The sequence below is a fragment of the Colius striatus genome, chromosome 8, assembly GCF_028858725.1.
Source record: "Colius striatus isolate bColStr4 chromosome 8, bColStr4.1.hap1, whole genome shotgun sequence".
NCBI lineage: Eukaryota > Metazoa > Chordata > Aves > Coliiformes > Coliidae > Colius > Colius striatus.
In genome coordinates, this window is record NC_084766.1 from 8,208,662 (window position 1) to 8,229,142 (window position 20,481).

General features: G+C 43.7%; 2 protein-coding genes and 1 non-coding gene across 6 annotated transcripts in view; 2 read left to right on the forward strand and 1 right to left on the reverse strand.

The window, feature by feature from the left end:
• PARG (poly(ADP-ribose) glycohydrolase) overlaps nt 1–2,168 on the reverse strand; it is a 63,477-nt gene extending 61,309 nt beyond the window's left edge. For 3 of the 4 annotated variants that reach the window (XM_062001556.1, XM_062001557.1, XM_062001559.1), the window contains exon 1: nt 1,726–2,168. In XM_062001556.1, coding sequence (XP_061857540.1) covers nt 1,726–1,894 — 169 coding nt within the window. In that variant the 5' untranslated portion in view covers nt 1,895–2,168. Of the gene's footprint in view, nt 1–738; nt 1,193–1,725 lie in introns of those variants that run through there. The other variant, XM_062001558.1, reaches the window with a different exon arrangement.
• A 71-nt stretch (nt 2,169–2,239) lies between these two features.
• On the forward strand, nt 2,240–19,726 carry LOC104562420 (mitochondrial import inner membrane translocase subunit Tim23). Its single transcript, XM_062001560.1, has 7 exons — nt 2,240–2,399; nt 2,884–2,942; nt 6,137–6,230; nt 6,391–6,475; nt 8,683–8,741; nt 11,116–11,226; nt 19,181–19,726. The coding sequence occupies exons 1-7, from the start codon at nt 2,303–2,305 to the stop codon at nt 19,294–19,296; spliced, it is 621 nt and encodes a 206-aa protein (XP_061857544.1). The 5' UTR covers nt 2,240–2,302; the 3' UTR covers nt 19,297–19,726.
• LOC133626001 (small nucleolar RNA SNORA74) lies at nt 7,888–8,089 on the forward strand. The gene has a single exon (XR_009819221.1). It is a non-coding gene; the product is annotated as a small nucleolar RNA SNORA74 (small nucleolar RNA).
• Nucleotides 19,727–20,481: the final 755 nt, after the last annotated feature.

Consider the following 20,481-nt stretch of genomic DNA (forward strand, 5'->3'; position numbering starts at 1 on the left):
CATGTGACTAGGTCACCAGAGGGTAATGCCAAGAAGCCCTATGTAGGGAGAGGATATGTATGCCATACTCTGACATTCAGTTTTTCAGCAACTACTCAGTTTCACTACACTTGAGCAAAAATAACAGCTTGATGGATTTGATGAGCTACAAGATTTTTATTTCTAAAGATCTGCTGAAACTGGGGTGTATTAGTCACTCTTTTTAATCCAATTTCACCTTCCTATACTTGAAATGCTAACCCATGTTACCTACAGAAAGGTGAAAGCAGCAGCTAGAAAAAAACCTCAACAGACATGTTAAAATACAGGATGAACAAACCTCTCCTAAGGTAGACGACTACTTCTTGAGATACAAATTTTCATCGAGAAAGGAATAACAAGCACAACAAATAGAAATGTTAGCAGCATTAGAACAGAATAAAATGGCTTTGGTCTGAACTTGAACATCTGAATATCCATTTAAGTCCTATAACAAATATAATACACACCATTTTTCTTTAATACTACTAACATCTCTTTTTGCTACAGATAAGGTGGTAAAACATTAACAGGCAACAAAAGAACACCACACGCATAAGGCATAAGCAATGAAAACAGACTCTGGTGTAATTCCTTAAGTAGTCTCTAAATTCCTGTTGAAGATTGCTCATAAAAAAAACTGTGGAAAACAACGGGATTTTTAGAAGACTCTTATTTATCATTCTGTAGGAGTGGATATATACAACTTCAAACTATTACCTGTTTAAAGATGCCTCTCAGTTTCTGCTTAGTGAGGTTTAAGCTGTCAACTGAAGACCACAAGAAATCTGTTTGGGATGTTTTTCTCTTCGCTGCATTTCTTTCTATTCCTAAAGCAGGTACGCCATGGTGCGTGAAAATGTTTACTTGGAAGTGACAGCTCCAAATAAAAACAACCTATGGAAGCCACGTGAAAACTTGCCTGCAGCTTTATAAGACAGCAGGAGTACTGCATAGGACCAGGAGCACTACAGGCCTGCGGCCACACGCCCACGTGGGTTTCTGTCATTGCCCCCAGCTCTCCTGGTTGTGATAGCCTGGTGCGACACCTCGCTGCACCCGATTTCTCTTGATGCAACTCCTCTCACACAGGAAACGCACTACCTTTAGAAGCTCACACCTCACGCATTTGGATGCTTGTGCTGATACCGATTTTTTGTTGTTGTTTTAAAAGAATCGGACACAAAGTCGCCCGCGAAGGAAAGCGATGCGCGCTGCCCCGCGCCTCTGGGCTCGGATACAGCGGACACGCTGCTCCGGGAAGCCAAGTGAGAGACGATTCCAGCCCACCACTGAAGGCCAGCTCCGGGCACCGGCACCAGGGGCCTCTCGCCATTTAACGCTGTCCTCCCTTCAGCGTATCACGCCGACAGAAGCACAGCAGAGAAGCACGAAGCAGTAGAGAGGGGCACAGCAACGCGGCAGAGACCCCGGCCCGGCCACCTCCTCCCGCCGAGCCCCAGCGGCACCCACGGAGGCGGGACAGGGCAGCGGGGACTGGGGCTCGGCTGGGGCAAGTTTTGCACTGCTCAGGCTCCTCAGACAGAACCGTCCCGTCTCCCGGCACTCCGAAACCGCCTAAGCTGCAGAAGGCCGGGGGGAACGACGTAGGACACTACCCCCGGCAACCTTTCGCCGCGCCTAGCCACGGCGCCCGTCTGGCCGCTCCCCTGCCCCGGGGAGGGCGCAACCCCGGCCCGTACCAACCTTTGTTCCCCACGGCGGTGGAGGGGCTGCCGCTGGAGCAGCCGCCCCCGGGTCCCTCCTGACGGAGACCGAGCGGTGGCAACTGCTCTTCCTGGGAGCCGCCGCCGAGGCTGGCGGTGCTCTGCCGGGCTCTCTTGCAAGGGGGGTCCGGCCCACAACCCGCACTCATCCTCGGCGGGCCCGCCTCTGCCCGCCCGCCTCAGCCGCGCGGGCCCGCCAGTGGCCACCGGGGCCAGGCGGCAGCCACCCCCCGGGGACGGCGCGACGATGCAGTGGCGACTCTGCCCCTCCGCATCCTCCGGCCCGCAGCGCCGGGCTCGTCCCGCCAGCCGGACCTTCAGCGGGAGGCGCGAAAGGAGCGGCGGGGCCAGCGCCGAGCCGCGTCCGGCGAGCGGTGCCGGGGCCCGCGGCCGCTCGCAGCAAAATGGCTCCCCGCCCGCCTCACCCCCCTCACCATGGCGACCGCGCTCCGCCCCGCGCCGGCAGCGGCCGCCAGCGCCGGAAAGCAGCACGGCGCGCGGCGCTTTACGGCGGCGCGGGGGCGGTTGCTGCGGCGGGCGCGAGGCCCGGCGGCACCATGGACGGCGGCGGCAACTCCAAGGGCACGGGCCTTGGCGGCCTCTTCGGCGCCGGCGGCGTGGGGTACTCCCACGCCGACCTGGCTGGAGTCCCACGTGAGTACCGGCGCGCAGGGACGGATCCCCGGGGGTCCCGGTGGCGAGCGGCGGCGGCGGCGGGGGGTGGTGGCAGTGTCCGCTTCCCCGCAGCAGCGGAAATCAATATGGCGCGGCCTGGGCAGAGCGGCGGCCTGAGGGGCTCTGCCGCCCACTTGCCCACGGCGCTGCGTCCCGCTGCCCTGCCGGCGGGTTGGACGGAGGGTGGCAGGCGGGCAGCTTCCCCTACAGCCCGTTCCTCGGCAGTGGCGGCGTGTGACGACTGGCACCGGTTGGTTCTTAAAGACGTTGTGTCCGTCCTGTGCTGTTCCTGAAAACGGCGGTGTCGGTCGGTGTATCGTTTTAATCAGTTGTGCAACGTAACGGCAGGATTTTCGCTGTTTGCAGGCACGAAGTCTACCCCCCTTTATTTCCTGAGTGTAAAATCACTACTAGGAAATTGGGTGTTCAAGTATTCTCTTTTTTCCATCTTTTTTTCTTTCAGTAACTGGAATGAGTCCTTTGTCCCCGTATTTAAACTTGGACCCCAGGTATCTAGTACAGGTGAGAAACTGGCTTGTTTTTGTTGTATTGAACTCGATTCCATTGTTTATATGGTTGTAGGTGAAGACCTCAGGAATCCTGCACTGCTGTGCAGTGTATGTTGGAGCCTTAAACTGACAAACAGTTAAAAGGAGCGATTTTTTTCAGTACTGCTCCCATTAAAAGCTTGTAGTGCCTGGCATCTAGGAAAAGAAAACTAGTTTTAATATAGAGCATAAGTAAGACTGTTGTGTCAATGTAAGGTTGCTGTTGCTGGAAAGAAGAGGCCTCTCTACTCTGATGCCTACAGCCCCAGCACACACTTGCACAAGTTCTGGCATTTGTTACACCTTCCACTGAACCTCTTCAGTCAGTAAGAACGACCTGTAACTCTCCGCTGTTTTGATGCATTAGATTTCTGTTGTGTGACAAGTTCAGTCAGTTTACAGAGGTGTTCAGCCAAACACCAAACCTGATGCAGTCTTTGTCATCACAGCAACAGGAAATTTCACATCACTTTCTTCATGTCATTTCCCAGCTGAAGGGAGATGATCATGATGCAGAGTCTTACTCTGCAGAACAATGTGGCTATTGTGCTCACACATCTTAATGCTAGTTATGTATTAGTAATATATACATAAAGTTAAAAAACTTGAAATCCTATGATGTTTTTGTTTCTCAGGAATATTAAATACAGCTGCAAAGGTTTTAACTTAAACCTTATCAGGATAGATGCCTTACTGATTTTATTTAGTTAATATTTACTATATATTAATGTATATATGGCTTATATTATCTGGGAACGTGAAATTTTGCAGAAGTAGCACTGAAGCTAAACAGTTGTATAGTATCTGCTAGTCTGTGTGCCTTTTATTTCACTGGGTCACTGCTGCTTTTGTAAGTGCAGAGTTCTGGATGCAGTTCTTGGGGGCTGTTTTTTATATTTCTCTTTCACTAGAAGTGGTTGTAGTGAAGATTACAATATAACATTCACTTAGTGGTAGGAAACAGGAGATATGCCTCTACTTGAAGGAGATTCACTAGCATGATTGTCTTGCCTGCTGTTGAATGGTCCAAAAAATGTTGCTATTATTTAGACCTCTTCCAAAAATACTCTCTAAAGTTGTCTTTTTGTCAGTACTGTACCTGGTTGGACTCGATGATCCTCTAAGTCTTTTCCAACCTAAATTGTTCTATGATCTGGGAATGTGTTGGTACTAAAAAAGGTGTAACGGTATTTTTGGAACAAAGTATGTGTGTGTACTAACCTTTTTTTTTTTTTAAAGAAGCTTGCTTTGAAAGAAAAGAAGATATTGGCTTTAGTGCCATGAGGAACTTATGAAACAGTTCTAAAAATACCTATTGGCGTAGCACTAGTGGCTGCAGTTTGTGTTGAAGCGCTAGTGCTAAACAGAAGCAGTAGTGAAGCAAGTACATTGAAATAAGAGGGAATTCCATTTAGATGTGAGGGAAAAACAATGATTTTACTTGAACAAGTTGCCCAGACAAGCTGTGGAGTCTCCATCCTTGGAGAAGTGAAAAAAAAACAGGATAAGGCCTTGAGCAACCAGCACTAGCTGACCCTGCTTTGAGCAAGGCATTTGCACTAAGTAGTGTCCACAGGTCCCTGGCAACCTCAACCATTCTGTGATTCTAAACATCTAAGGGAAAAGACATAGCTAATATTTTAGGGTACCAACTTCAATTATTAGCCTTTAAAACTGGTTTGCCTGTGAAGGTGTGCATGGATTGGGGAGCATCTCCTGTATTTAAAGACCATCCATTTGCTTTCAGAATGCAGAGAGAAAGTCAGTCTTACAGTTGAGAATCTTACATTTTGATCCTTTTCATAATAACGTGCTACAGTGGTAGTCATGACTTGAAACTCCACTTTCTTTGTTAGTCCATTAATGCAGACACCAAACCATGTGTTCTCTGCCGTGCTTTTGTTACTTTCAGCAGGTATCCATTATAAAACAGCATGCCAGCTTTTGTCACAAACCTTAGACAGTGGGCTTCCTAGGTTGTTGTCTCTATAGAAACGTGGAGGTTACATACAGACAGTGATGGCTTCATCTTGACTTTTGAGACAATAGTCTGTTAACTAGGGTGCACTCTGACTTTCTCCAGTTATCTTCTAGGGAAGACAGAAATCATGTTATAGATTCAATGTCTTGATAAAATGCTCCCAATTTTGCCATTTAAATATGTTTTTTTAATAACCATCCACGTTTAGTGCCAAGGATGGTCTAAAAAAACCCCTTAGCATGCAGTTACTTCATATATCAGTCATGTCAGTTAATCGGGGGGTGAATAATCATCCAACTAGAAAATACAGAAGCATAAAGAGATCTCTTTATGCTTGTTCATGTTTCATATTGAAAAAGTGCTTTTTCCCACCTTATCTCTACACATGCTAGTTGGCAGCCCATTTCTTTAGATTTTTAGACCAATCTGATTTACAAGAACACAAACCTGTCCCTGAGGGAGGAAGACACACAAGTAAACAAACTATCAGCCTCACATATTTCATGCCTGTTTATCCCTACCTTTGAATGTTCCTTCCTTTTGTCACATCTTCCAAACAGATAATTTCCTTCAGTACCCCCACCATCCTATGATATGATTCTATGATATATTATTGCCCATTATTATATTATTGCCCCTTAGTATTGCATAACAGTATTTTCTTCAGTGTAAGGAAATACTTATTTCGGTACAAAGGTAGTTTTTCTTTTGTGTCAAAGTAGTGGGAAACCTTAATACATTACTGCATCTGTGTAAGTTGCTCAGTGAGGAAGTGGTGCTGCATAATCAGACAACAGGAAGGTTTTTAAAGGGCAGTGAGTCTTGTATTGCCTGCTGAAAGATGTAGTAGCTAATTAAGGAAATAGTCATTTAGAAAAGCCAAACCACTATCAACTCACATGAGTTCCTTGGCTGCCTGATGTGATTTATAAAAAGTTGGGAAAGCTAGGAAAATAAAAGCTCTCAGACAGTTTCATCTTTTTAGAATCTTTTTTTCTGATTGAAGTATATACCCAGTATACTCCATCTGTGCTAGTGTGGGCAACAGCTTTCCAGCGGCACTGGTTCCATCTGTCTCTTCCTTAGTTTGTTGTATGGATTAAAGAAAAAATAATCTGGCCTACATTTTGAAGCAGGTAATAAACATGGAAAATACAAAAGTGTTTGTCTTGTTTTGTTTTCCCTAGGACACAGATGAGTTTATCTTGCCCACTGGAGCCAATAAGACTCGAGGCAGATTTGAGCTGGCCTTTTTTACCATCGGAGGATGCTGTATGACAGGTAGGTGGTTGTGCTTTGCCCTTTTCCCATCTAGTCTTACATCAACAGCTATTTGGCTTCAGCTTATACCCTTAAATCCATTCTCAGTAGTTGCTTCTAGTATTGTTTGTTTTGTTCCTTTATCTTCTTACAAAACAATAACTGATGTTATGCTAATTAGGGGCAGCATTTGGTGCATTGAATGGTTTGCGACTTGGCCTGAAGGAGACACAGAATATGGCGTGGTCAAAACCTAGAAATGTACAGTAAGTGTTTCATCTCAAAAAAAAACCCAAGTACACCTTAGTGACAGAGTGTTTTCTTCCAGCTTGTACAAGGTTAGATCTGAATATACTGCCAAAAGAAATACGTTTTTGAGTCTTCATTGGGGACAAATGAGACTGTTTGTCTTTATCACGTTATGAAGTGGTTTCAGTTAAAATGGTGCTCAGTTCAAGCTTTTTGCTTTTCATTAGTGACAGTTGGTATGTCCTCTGATTTACCTTAAATATTTGAGAAGAAATTGCTACTTTGATATTTACTAGAAATTACTTCAAAGTCAAACCAGTAATTTTAGATGTTGAAATATTACCAGAAGCAGCACAGTTTGGTTTGAGATATTTTTTGCTGTCTCTTACCTGAGAGTGAGTTCCCCCTTCTTTTCAAAACTTTTTAAAACCAGAAATATCTTACAGTGCAGGATCTGGGCCTGCCTGGATTTGCTTTAGGGATGACATCCACAAAATCTCCTGGCATTCTCATGTTTTCACCTTACCTGATGGTTTGAAAGAACACAATAAAGACAGGAACATCCTTTTTTTCCATCAGTATGTTTCTGCTTCTGAAGTTATTAGTAGTTTAGACATAATTACTAGAAAACTTAAGTGCTTATGGAGAAGACATAGGAAACTAGAGGAGTGGGACAACAGAGAAAGCATTTTCACTTCCACAATACTTTGGAAAAAGGGGAATTTTAGAGGAGGAAATTGGTATTTCTCAGTACAGTTTGTACTGCTGCCTTTGCTTCTTTTTAAAGTTTGTTCCTATATTCTTTATCCCTTCCTTACCATCTCTAGAACAAGAAACAAAATATCCCCCACTATAGTTATGACTCTTCCACAACATTCTAGATGAGCAGAATTGTATTTTCTGGATATGGAGTGAGCTGTGTAACATGAAGCTGTGCTGTGAAGCAGGATGTTTGAAGGAAAGAGCCCAGCAGGTGGCAGTCAGGGCACAGGCTGCTCTTAGTCTTTACAAGGGAAAAGGCCTCTTGAAGGTCATCACCTTGAAGAACGGTGTTATGTTCCATGTTTTCCAAATCAGATGCAGGAAGGACTTGCCTAGGCAGATTTCCTTCAACTTTTTCCTTCATGTACACAGCTGGGGGGAGTTGTTTATGAATTTGAATTCTTATTTAATCCTGTCATCGAATATCTCACAGTATGTCATGGTTATTAACATTTTCTCATCAATTCAGAGTTGGTGTCATGTTAACAACATGGGGGTGGGGCTTGTAATTAGGGGGAGACTGTTAGTATCTTAGACTCTTGGATTTAACTTGTTATCTCAGTCTCCTAATGGAAATTATAAAAAAGGAGAAATGGTAGAAAAGGAATTCAAATCAGAAGGAACATAATGTGTGACACTTTTCATTGTTTTAAATTATAAACAAAGTTCCAGTGGTAGTCAGCTGTCCAGAGCAGTACTGTGCCTGTGATAGTGTTACACTGCTGGGAGATAAAGATCAGTCATTTCTTCTGGCTGCTGCTGTCACCGTTCTGGAGACGGATGGTGCCAGGAGAAGTGCCATTGTGCTTCCCTGAGAGTGCACTGAAGATTTGCTTTTCCTCTTCAGTGCTAGTCTGGAAGCATACATGCAGAAATAGTATGGGGACTGTACCTATTGCTGGGTGCTAAGTTTGACAAATGGAAGTGCCAAATACTGCCTCCTTCCTTCCTGACTTGCTTTAGTTCAGGTTTGCTTTCAATACCCACACCGTTTGTTCATTGCCTGCACCTTCTAGAAGAGCACTCTAGCTTTCTTGGAGGTTTTTTGCCCATTAAAGTCATCATAAGTGTACCACTCATTCTCAGTAGATACATGTAGTCACCACATAAGAAACATTTATCAACTAGGGTTAGAAAATCATTTGAAGGGAAGCAATTGGATTCTTGTTAAGGGACAGATTTAACTTGAAAAGGGAAAAAGATTTTCCTAAGACTTGACTGTACTAAGTATTTGCCTGCAGCATTGCCTGCATTACTGTTGGTAGTATGTGTGATAGAGGAGATTATGTATTGCCAAACTGTGCTGCTTCTTACTGTTTTGTTTTGAATAGCTTTTGGTTCATTATTTCAATTTCATTATTCAAATGCCTAGTGTAAACACATTACACCTACTATCATTAACACTGTCTCAGCATAAACACAGAGCGCTAAAGGTTTTAATACCTTTTTAACTCCTTCACAGAATTCTAAATATGGTGACAAGGCAAGGAGCATTATGGGCTAACACTCTGGGATCTCTGGGTAAGTAAAACAGTCGTTTTGCAGGGAAACATTTTAAAGATGTAACCGTTTAGCGAATACCCTTTCCCATCAAATTTTCATTATGCAATCCATCAGGAAAAACTGAAAGTTTTTTGTTTTGGGACATGAGGGCATGTCCCTTTGGGACAAGTAGACTTTGAAAAGGAAATTAAAGGCCAAAATAGGATTCAAAGCATAAGTAGCCAAAAGCCTGTCATTAAACTCTGGAATTTTTAGTATATTCCAAACAAAAAACTCTATCTGTAACAGAAATAAATGAAAAAAGTAGGTAATGCTGACTTGTTAATAAATTACAGCCATATCACAACTTAAGGGAAAAAAATATAATTGAATACTTCTGAAATAACTTTAATAATCTCAGAGGAAACTCAGTGGTCATGTGAGCAACTGTCTGGTGTCTGTTCCCAGTTAAAAGTGTCAATAAAATGTTTGTCTGTAGAAGAAATATGATAGTGACTGCATAGATTCATCTTTGTCATGGTAGATTAGTTAGAAAAACCACATATGATACCATCCACTTTAAATCTAAGCATTGCTTATAACTGATATGGGTTATGAAAAAAGAGAAAAGCGAATGATCAGAAGCCTGATGGATGAGAAAGAAACTTCTGTGAATTGAGGTTTGGGTGGGGAGGGGAGCAGGAAATAAAATCACATCAGTTGCCTCAGAAAAACAGCTTCGGGTGATTTCATAGAAGTCAGTGGAATGACTAATGGCCTAGAGAATACAAGCCTTTGGGGGGATTTTTGAGGCATAATAATGGAGGCCATGGTTAGAGGTGGGATTCTGAACTAAAATGAGAATGGCCCTTTTTGTAAGAAATACATATTACCTAGTATGTTTGGTGGTGGGACGTTTTTTTCTTATTTTTTATTCCAAATCTCATCAAAACACATCTGAAAACTGAGATACAGGCACACTGCAGTTCAAAGTTCCAGGTTAAATACACATTAACAGGTTTTTGCAGCTGTGTTTGAAGAAAGATTACTCAAGAAAATGTTTGTGCATTTTAATAAATTGTTATTTTTCTTATAAAACATGGCCTCCTAAGTCAAAGTTAAGCAGAACTTGAGATTTTGGGATTTAGTGTAGTTCTGCCTTGTCCTACCTATCAGAGAAGTTCCTTTCAAAGAACTAAAGTATTTTTTTGCATATTTCACCTGTGCAGGATTTCTGTTGCTCAAAGATTCCTTTTATCCCTCTGTTCCTGAACAGAGGTAGCCGCATCTGTGCTAAACCATTCTAAAAACTGTTGTTGAATCCAGCTTCTCCTTCCAATTGTTAATACCACATGATAATTAAGGTAAAATACCTGTGCTGAATGGAGAATGATGCTACTGTTCAACTCGTCCACAGTAAGATGATAGCTTATGAAGGATTTACATGCTTATTAGCAGAAGTAAAGATTTCAAATTGTTGGAGGACAAGGGATGAAATGGCACAATGACTTTATCAGTTTAAAATGATGCTATATTGTTGTCAGCATGAGACACATTGTGAGGGGTGAGGATGGGAATGCCTTCTCCCTTGTTTAAAATGCACAGATTATATATGCTTCCATACTGAAAGCACATGCATTTCTCTTTCTAAACCTTTCCAGTCCTTAAAGTTTTCCCCAGCACAAAAGGTCCTCTGGACAAAAAGTTTTCATATGCAGGCAGAGGTGAAGCAGCTGTAAATGTCATATCCCAGGCAATCTGATAGTCATTCATAAGGGACTGCAGCCCTTGATAACATGATCTGGATGCTGCATTTAACTTGTGTTTCATCTCAGTCACATGTGGGCAACAATTTTCTCTGTGGCCTAGAAAATGTTGGGTTTCATGCCATCCACGGAAAATAGTATAAAGCCTGCCAGTACAAAATTAAACTCTCAAAAGCTGAAGGTTTACACAGGATTAAAAGGGTTGGAAGGGACCTCGAAAGATCATTTAGTCCAACCCCCCTGCCAGAGCAGCACCACCTAGAGTAGGTCACACAGGAACTTGTACAGATGGGTTTGGAATTTCCCCAGAGAAAGAGACTCAAATTTGACCTACAAAATGGGCTTGAACTTCAGATAGTGCTTTCTCTCACATATTTATCATGTCTTGAGGCACTCCTAGATATCATGAAAAAATGCTACTTTATAAGCAAACTGTAGCTAACAAAGAAAAATTGTCTGTAATACAGAAATAGGTCTGGGAAAAAACACCAAAGGTGGGATTTTGCAGAGGATTCCTCCCTTTAAATAAACAAAATCTGTGCTTTCAAGGCTTAATCCAAGCGGTTACACTAAGCCTGGGTTCTAAACCTCATGTCTCAGGGAATGGGGAGTTTTCACTTGAATTTTGTAATGTTTTCCTTTCCCAGCTCTGCTTTACAGTGCATTTGGAGTTGTCATTGAAAAAACACGAGGTGCAGAAGATGACCTGAACACCATAGCTGCTGGAACCTTGACAGGAATGCTGTACAAAAGCACTGGTAGAGTAGCAACATGTTTCTAGTTTTCCTCTTCTTGTGCTTTATCCTTATCCCTTATCCTTATTAGGACTCTGTCATTACTTTTACTGAATACTGTCCTGCTCTGAAAGTTGTCAGTGTATAAAGGGCACACCAGGAACTAAGGTCCCCTAACCCACATGCAGTTTTTCACACAGCTAAAACTACTTAAGGAAAAGTTGCACTCAAAAATTCCAGCTTTCCAACATGGACAGGACTAGCAGTGATCAGGAGAGCCAAAGTGTGTCTTTTTTAGATACCTACTGAATAAACACTCAAGTGTTTTCTCAAATGTACAGTGAGATTGTATGAAACACACCTCCAGCTCATTCTTAGCTGTGTTTTTCAGATGTAGCAGCAATAAAACCAATAGTTTCTCGAGTCCATGGGTGGATGCATGCAAGTGGGAGCTGCCTTCCCAAGTGACAGGGGGCAGAGGAGGAATACACAGAACACAGCTGGACTGCATCGAGATGAAACTTTATAGAAGTGATTCACAGGGTAGTACTTGGAGCTGCAAAAAACCTGCACACATAGAGAAACTGAAAGATATTACTTAGCTGTTTGTGAAGCTGTTGTCTTGCAGTAGGACTCTAGTCTTTGCGTAGTGGTCTAAACCAACAAAAATGTTATTTGAGAACAGCATGGATTTAAGGTGAGTTTGCTGATGCATACTGAATTGTTTGCAGAAGAGAGGGTCTGAGCTTCATCAGCAAAATGCCTGTTAACACGTATTCCAAGCTCAACAGTTGGAGTGATCGTCTTTTTTACAGGACTACTGGGTGTCACAGATTGACATTACCACAGGAAAAAAAGTTTTAGGAACTTCGGTAAAGATTTGGCTGTATGGTTCACCTGTATTTTACTGAGGACAATATGGTAGAATTAACCTATGTTCTTTTACGTATCTAACTGAGCCTCAGGCTCTTAGAAGTGTTCCTGAAGGCCAGCTTTATATATGGGGCAAAACGGTTGGAGAAGTCTTATTTTCCTGTTGGTGTAGACTGTTTGAAACCAAAAATAATTGTCAGCCTTCATTAATAGCAGCTTGTGCACTTAACATTGTTAGAGCACGTGGCTTTCTTGTAATGAGTTACTTATTTGGGATTTCTTGAGTGCTATGACAGATTACCACAGCAGCTGGATAGAGCCGTAGAGTAGAAGTGTAACATCTTCTGTAGGAAGTTAAGAACTGCCATCTTACACTCCATCAGAAGCTTCCCCCTCACCTTTCAGAAGCACAGAGCTGACATTGTGTATAAACCTTTGTTTGGCTCAGTGCAGTCATGGATAACTACTCTGGTCACATGCCCAGTCATCTGGCACTACCACATTTTTTTCTTGCCAGAGCACAGTGGGACTTTTTGTTTTGTAACATAAGATCCACTGAGCTAACAGTGGCACTGATCAGGGTAAATGTAGTTAGTAAGTCTGTATTTATTACAATATTGTATTTCAAGTGTGTGTCATGCATATAAACCACAGTGCACAGAAACTCAAATCATATTTTCACCATAGGCAGGAAATTTGAGTGGCACAGCAAACCTAAAAGGTCAAGGATTAGTTCTGGAAGTGAAAAAGATGTTACTCACATGTGTTTGAAAAATTTGCTTCCACTCCTGTTTTCCTTTTTCCCTTTCATGCTCTGTCCCTCTTGGTGCTTCTCCCTTGCTTCCTCTCCTGTCCAGAATGCCCATCCTAATTCTGTGTGGTAAAGATTCGCTGTAAGTTCTGATTTTTACCCAGCATTAATATATATTTGTCTGAAAATCCTTGAATGTTTAACTATATGCAAATGACAGTTTCATATTGTGACATATCACGATTGTAACCATCTCCTGTGTTACAGAGAGTGCCATGCTGTGTTGGCATTAAAAGAGGAACATTTGAAAGCTGTCAGGGACAGTTCTGTTATAAATCCCCATATTTTAGTGTCAGCTGGAAAGTCCCACAAACACTCCATGTCAAATCAAGGCTGTTCTGTAATCCACAAAGGGTGGATACAGAGTTGGAGGCAGTGCTGTTCCTGGTTTGTAGAGAGATCAGAAACATATTTAAGAAGAAACTGGATCAAGTAGGGCATGGTTTTTTTTATTACAACTTTCTGGTTCATGTTTAAACATGGCACTAATGGAAGAATCACATCAGCAACCCATCTGCACTGGAAAACAGCCTTGGGTACGCTACAAAGCCTAGACTGAGTTTCTGAAACAAATGATGAAGCCTTTGCTAAGGAGGGTGAGCAGACAGGAGAAAAAAAAGTGGGGGGAAGACTTTCCAAAGGCTGCCATTTGCTGCCCCAAACTCATCTCAATTTTAAAAATTTGTCTTTGTAGAGGTGTTAATCATTACCAAATGCCAGCAGCCAAACAAGACAGGATTTCCAGAATGTGCATGTTCTAAAGCCATTAGATTGTGGGCAGTTTTGTGCAAGGCTACTTAACACACAGCTTGTGTGTAAGAAGATAAAGGAGCATTAAAAAGTCTGCAGGTGGGGACTGTGGAGCTTCATCCCCACTGTGTTAACTGGAAGGGACATTAGTCACTGAAAAGTTCACCTTTGCAAGTGACTAAAGCAGTTAAGTCCCCAAGAGTTCTGAAGGTTCTCCTTGAGTGAGTCAGGCACTGTTAACTTGCCATGCAAAATCAAGTGTTAGCTGGAATCCATCTCAGCACACTGTGTGGCTTAGGTTAACAGATGCTGAATTGAGTTGGAAAAGAAAGCTTTGGAACAGATACCAGCTGATCCCTCTGAACAAAGCAATCTCTAGCTTTCACATTTCTTTGAATTGAAATTAAACACCAAGATAATTTACTAGATTTTAGTGAGTACAGTATTAAGTTGTTACACTAAACTTAAAAGTTTATGGAAGCTGCCTTTTCAACGGAATGTTCTGGCTAGAAGTTGAGTGGTGGATGAAGGAAATCCCCTTGTGTTCCTTTGCCTGTGGCATTGGTACTAGAAGTGTTGTTGTAACTTAGTCAGTCCTGGTTTTTGCTAAAAGAGAGTCTGATATCTTAAGTCCCTGAGGGTGGCATTTCCATTTAATAAGAAATCATTCTTTATTCTTTAATTGCAAGCAAATTGCGGTCTGTTATGCCAGGCTTTTTCTGGTAAATGTTATGAAGCACAAATACTAATGTGCCTTACAACAAATGTTTAGCCCTCTTACTTGCATTTTCAGCCTCTTTTCTAATCAAACATTCTGTTTTCTCATAATTGTATTAGTCTCAAAGAAGCAAAAGTCAATCAGATGATTGTCACTCTGCACTGTGTCACAATTGTTCCCTCCCACCAGGAAAATGCATGTGGTGCCAGTCATGTCCCAAAGGTACAGCTGGCCGAGGACCTTAGGCTCCTCATGCACACAGCATTGATAACTCAGGAGTAAGATACTGAGCTAGGTTGGACTTTGCTCTGACCCAGTGTGACAGCCCTTAATTTCTCATTAAAATTCCTGACTGAGACTTCAGTAAGCAAAAAACCTAGTACCCTTTGCCTCTTATCTGAGTGTTACACAGGTTGTAGATGTTCTTTTCCTTAGATTTTTTTTTTCCTCTGTTGAGATTAGGGGGGGAAAAAGGAACAAAAGTGAAGTAATGCTTTGGCCAAACTCACATGTTTTGGTTGCTGTATTCTTGGGCTGGAGGAACCCCATCATGTCATGCCATTGGCACAACAGATGTTACGTGATTTGGTGTAAAATGGCCTGAGAAGAAGGGAAATGCATGCTAGCAATATCTGAAGGGGGCAGCTGTCATTGTAAGGCCTCAGAACGCAACTTTGAAAAGTCAATACATAATGAGTTAATGAAGAAGGGCTGAATGTTTTATTGCTGGCAGTAAAGTCTGGCCAGAGCTAAAGATCAGGTTTGTGCCATTCAGAAATTAAGAACCTCCGTTAAAACCTGCTTTTAACAGAACAAGTCTGTGGGACTATTAATCAAATGGTGTTTAGTGAAAGGATTTTGTTTCAAGTCTGAAATCGGACAGAGATAAGGGCACAGTACACGCAGTACTACAGGCAATAGCTTATTGAGGCTTTGTTACTTGAGGGCTAATGTCTAAGAATACACATGGCCACTGAGAGCAGTGCTGCCTTCTGCCCAATTCTCAGTGCTTCAGGGATTTGCAGGGTTCTTTCTGCCATTTACAGCACCTGAAGTAGTCTCCTGTCAGTCAGGTGCTGCTGCTCTCAGTGAAAGGACAGGGAGTTTTAGTAATGTTGGAAAAGCAGATTCAACAGGTTCAATACTTCTAAACTTGGATTCAAGTTGGAAATTCTTAGTGCTTTTCTTACTTAGCCTTCACACCACAGTACCTACAGGAAGTGCTCCCCATTTCAAGCTTTTGATATTTCTGTGCTTTAACCACAATACTTAGCTGCAGAGTATGAAAGTGGAACATGCTTTCCTGGAATGGATCTGCTTTCCAAACAGAAGGTTCCTCGGTAATTCTGTGCCCACAGACTTTGCTCACATTTGCAAGATTTCATCAAATGACACCTGAGGAGCAGCAGGGGGAAACCATGCACATTTTCTGCTGACATAGGACTACCCCCAGATGTTCAGATGTCTGCCTGATGGTTCAGAGGGTTTGGTCAGCTGCCACTGCACTGAGTTTGGAGCAAAACTGAGGTTGCCTTGTACGTTTGAAAGTCAGGCCCTTTAAACCATTTTAAAATATATATATGGTTTTGTTCCTGAAAGCTCTAAAGGAAGAGACACTTGTTTGCATTCTGAGTACCTCAGAGAGAGACTGGAAGACAGAAAACTAATCACAACTATTGCTTCTTTTGTTTGGCATAAATGAGAGTCTGAGGTTTTGATCATGGCATTTCTAATATTTGCTGATGAGTGATTCTTGCTTTAAACATCTCAGGATAGTGCAGAAACATTCTGAAAATACACAGAGGTCCTAAGTGGAAGATTTTTGCCCTCATGTTATACAATGTAGGTGAAGGGTTCACCTGCTGAGAGTCAAATTTCATGTGAGAAGTGGATCACAGCATGAAGAAAAGCAAAGCTGCAGTGTTAGAGCTCTCTCTGTGTGTCATTGCATAGTGTACTCTTGAAACCTGCTCTAAATGCATGGAAGAGGGAGAATTCTCTGGTGAAAGGGTGCAGCAGCTGAAGCCAGAGAACTAAATTCTCCTCCAGAGAGCATCAGATGTATCTCTTGGAAACCCACAGCAGGTCTGAACTATTGTGCAAGTTGCCTGATCTCAAAATACCTGCTTTCAGAAGCGTCTGTGAGCTGGAACTTGGAGTTATCTTCCTCAGACATGCAAGATCAGAGCCTCAGGGTCATGTTTCTAGCAGGGTTTGTCAAGGCAGATGTGGTATCAGAAGCTTGCAGAGAGTGATTGCAGAGGAGGGGTGGGAGTGTGTTCTATCATGCAAACACAGCTGGGATGGGAGTGGAGAAGGCTTTTTTTAAACAAGGTAATCTTCTCAGAGGGATTAACATTTCCTGCCCAGCAACTGGGCTGCATTCTTACAGTGCCTTACAGTTTGAAGTCTGCCACAGACCTAGAAGTATTTGTTCACATGGAAATCTAAGCAGTTGGAAAGGGAAGGTTTTTATTTCCCCTTATTTTGGTAATGACTGTGGAAAGTTCAGAAACCAGGTGCAACTGCTGCAAAACAAATAGCTGGTAAAATTTTGTAGCAGAAGCATAGGGAACCTGGTGAGAAAGATTTATTGCAAGTTTCATCTTGGATGTTCTCTAACTTAGTAATGCACCTACACCAACTGCACAACTTCAGTTCTTCTTCATGAAGCAGGCTTCCCTTGAAGCAGCTCTTTCAGTAAAGTCCCCGAGTTGTCTGCAAGACCTACAGACTGCTTTAGGCCCTCTGACATTTTAAATGGTTGCAGAGCTGCCATCCTCACCAGGCTGACTTCAGCACATGAAAACATCTACATTTTTTTGGTGTAGAGGCAGCACATCTTAGCAGCACTGTGTCCAAGTCCAAGTTGCTCAGCTGTCCAAACTAAAGATACCCTTGTACAATCCCAGCTTCACAGAATCTGGAACCAGGCTTGAGCAGCCATCAACCTACTTCTCTTCCATAAGAAGAAAAAGGTTTTAGGGAGCAGGGAGAGAACTTGAACCTGTGTGCTGAAGGGTCTATGGGAACAGCCACAGTTCTGTACTTCTTTGCATTCCATGAGGACGTCCCTTGTTTTATGCCTTTCCCTGTACACTGCAATGGTGAGGAACCCTCCTTGTGGCTTTCCCTGTGAGCAGCAGTTGCTTCCTGGGATGAGCAGCAGAAGAGCAGACTCTCTCATGCTTTATTCATCTTCCCAAAAGTAACCAGCAGTTGGTTTTACAGATGATCTCAAATATTTGTTTTGCACAAAGTGTCCTTTAAATTTCACCCCTGGCTTTTTGCCAGAGGCTGTTTGCACATGGTTCTGTGTACCCAGCTGCAAGCCCTTCATGTGAAAAGCTCTTTGTGCAACAACTTCAGGCTGAATTATCAAAAATAAGAGTTTACTTTTGCATTCCTAAACCCCGTTTTAGGCACGTAGGTACGTAAACAGGATGGTTTTCCTTAGGGCTGGGGAATTCTCAACAGTTAAGGCAGTGAACTCAGTTAGGCTTCTGTCCCCAAAAACACTCACAGCTTGCTCTATCCATGGCATTTCTAGAAGCTACAGCTGGAGGTGATCTCTAGTACCAAGCCCAACTTCTACTCTCACTTCTGCAGCTTCTTGGTTTCATTATGTGCCTGGGCAGTGGCAGTAGGCAGAGCAACCCTGCCAGGCAAGTCCCTTGGCTCCTGGCAGGGCAGCCTCAGCCTGCCTGGCACCAGCAGCTGCCTGCCCCATCACAAGCCTAAATGCAGTTGTGTGGGACAACCCTATGGCCCAGAATGGAAGAAAGGAATGCCACTGATTACTGAGATGCTTTTGAAGTCTGAGGAACCCGAATTCCCCTGTTGGCTCTACCAATAAAGCAGGCAGGTTTTATCTAGCTGTAAGCAGGAGCTGCCCTTGTTCTATATACTGTACACACACTATCTAATTTGCTTGGGCTAGGATTGATAAACATTGCAGCATCAGACTCAGTGGAAGTTTTCCTGGTGTTGAGGGTCATACTCAGGTATTCCTGTGCACTGGTAGTGGCATTATGGGAGCTTTTACTGACGAGCAACAGAAACGTTTTGCTGTTGAGTAAGAGCAACCCAAGTGTCTGCTTCTGCCCCTGTACAGCACAACCCTCCCCTCGCATGGGTGGGATGGGCTGGTGATGCCCTTGGACTCCCAGCTCTGGCCAGGCTGCTGCCTGCTGGGAGTGGCCCCACTTGCCCTGTATTTTCAGCTTCACAGCCTGCAGAAGCTGCATGTCTCGAGTGAGCTGTAAAAACTGACTTTCAAGAATTTTCTTTCCATTGCCTGTTTTTGTTCCTTCATTGACTCAGTTTTTGCCATGGCAAGTTGATAATTTTGAATGTTAAGAACAGTAAGACTAAAGAAAGTTGTTCAGCATGTGCCCTGGGAAATTCTTGCCAGTTCATCCCTTACATCTACTGATTTTTCTTCAAAAGGCTTTAAAATTGCAAAGGGACAAAAGTAGTGATAAGTTGTGCATGACAGCCCTCCAGTCTCTGGAGCCCAAGGCTACATCCGGATCAGCTGCTGTTGTGTTCACTTATTTCCCTCCTACCCTTTATCTTTTCCCCCCCAAAGCTGGTAACCATAAGTGACAAACATCATTCCTCATCTGAGACCCTAAACGAAGGAGCTCTTAAAGCAGGAAGAGTTCACATCCACCTGTAAGCACCTATGTTGAGGTGTTCTCCTTCTAGAAAGTTATTCAGGAAAGAAAAACTGTTTCATTAAGATGCCTCTGGACGTGAGCAGCTTTTTGGCAGCTGCTGTGGCTGTTTCCTGGGCTGTGACTGGCTGTGTTTGTGTGTTTCAGGTGGCGTGCGGGCGCTGGCGCGTGGTGGCATGGCCGGCCTAACACTCACCGGCCTCTACGCTCTCTACAACAACTGGGAGCACATGAAGGGCTCCCTGGCCCGGCAGTCCCTGTGAGCGGGGCAGCCCCTGGGCACGGGCACCAGCCGCAGCAGCCCCCAGCCCTCTCGGTGCCCACCCTATTTGATGTGCAGTGTGGAACCCAAGGAAGCTCTGCCAGGAGGGAGCAACTGCGTGAGTGACGCCGTGTGGTTGGACTGGCCCTTCCCGCCAGCCCCTCGCTGGGGAGGCAGCAATGATTGTTGGACCCGAGAAGGAGCAAAGTGGCCACCAAGACAGTCTCCTGGACACGCTCACCAGCCAGCCCTGGGCCAGAGCCACGAGGCACGCTCCAGTCCTAAGGCTGCACCCAGTGCAGAACAGAGCGTGGCCATCGCGTTGCTTGGTGCAGGCTTTCGGCTGGCACAGGGCAGGCCTCTTCCTCTGAGAGCTCAGGGGAAGCTGCGAAAGGGGACAGTGTCATCAATAAAGGGTGGTACTTGCACAATGCTGCTTTTATGCTTTGCTGTTCCTTTTCCTAATAGGACAAAAGAGTGCTGCGTCCAGGGACTTTTATGTACGGTTTTGTTTTGAAGGACCGGTGTGATAAAATCCTGGGGGAGCTGGTGCTGAGGGGAGAACTGCCTCCTGATAGGAGGCGATGGGGAGCCTCAACCCTCCTCTGTGATTCACTCTAGCAGATAAAGAACTGGTGGTTTCTGGATGAGGTAAAGTTGCTGTTGCAGAACAGCTGCCAGTGGTTTATCGAAACACTTGGATGCTCCAGGATCTCAGAAGCCATTTAGCCAACAGTTAAAAACCCAGCAGTATGAATACCCCTCTCATTACCTGTTGGGGGGATTTTAATTAGTGATAAGCTTTTTTCCCCCTGAGTAATGTTTGCAGGCTACTGGCAGAATAAAGACGTGGGATGAACCTACACCTTCTCCAGCGGTAAACCATGTGCCAAACATTGTTTGCAGATAAATTAAACAGTAAGTTGTGAATTACTGTATGACAACTGATTCCTGACAACTGTTTTAAAATAAACAACTCTGAGGCAGTGAGAAGGCAGACAAGGGTCAAACCAGAACTTGCTGCTCAGTTGGCAGCTTTAAGGAGAACAAGTTTCCATAGTTTTCCATCGTGAAGGAGCTCTTAATAACTACATTGCACCCAACCACATGCAACAACAAAAGCAAGAAAGAACTGTGGTAGAACTGTGGTTTCTTCCTCTGAGAAGAAACAGCTTTGCAAAGATGC

Excerpts from the sequence above, each read along its gene's own strand:
- LOC104562420 (XM_062001560.1), top strand. The coding sequence starts at position 2,303 with ATGGACGGCGGCGGCAACTCCAAGGGCACGGGCCTTGGCGGCCTCTTC. Across the intron at positions 2,943-6,136 it reads ACCCCAGGTATCTAGTACAG|GACACAGATGAGTTTATCTT; the intron begins GTGAGAAACTGG and ends TGTTTTCCCTAG. Across the intron at positions 6,231-6,390 it reads CGGAGGATGCTGTATGACAG|GGGCAGCATTTGGTGCATTG; the intron begins GTAGGTGGTTGT and ends TATGCTAATTAG.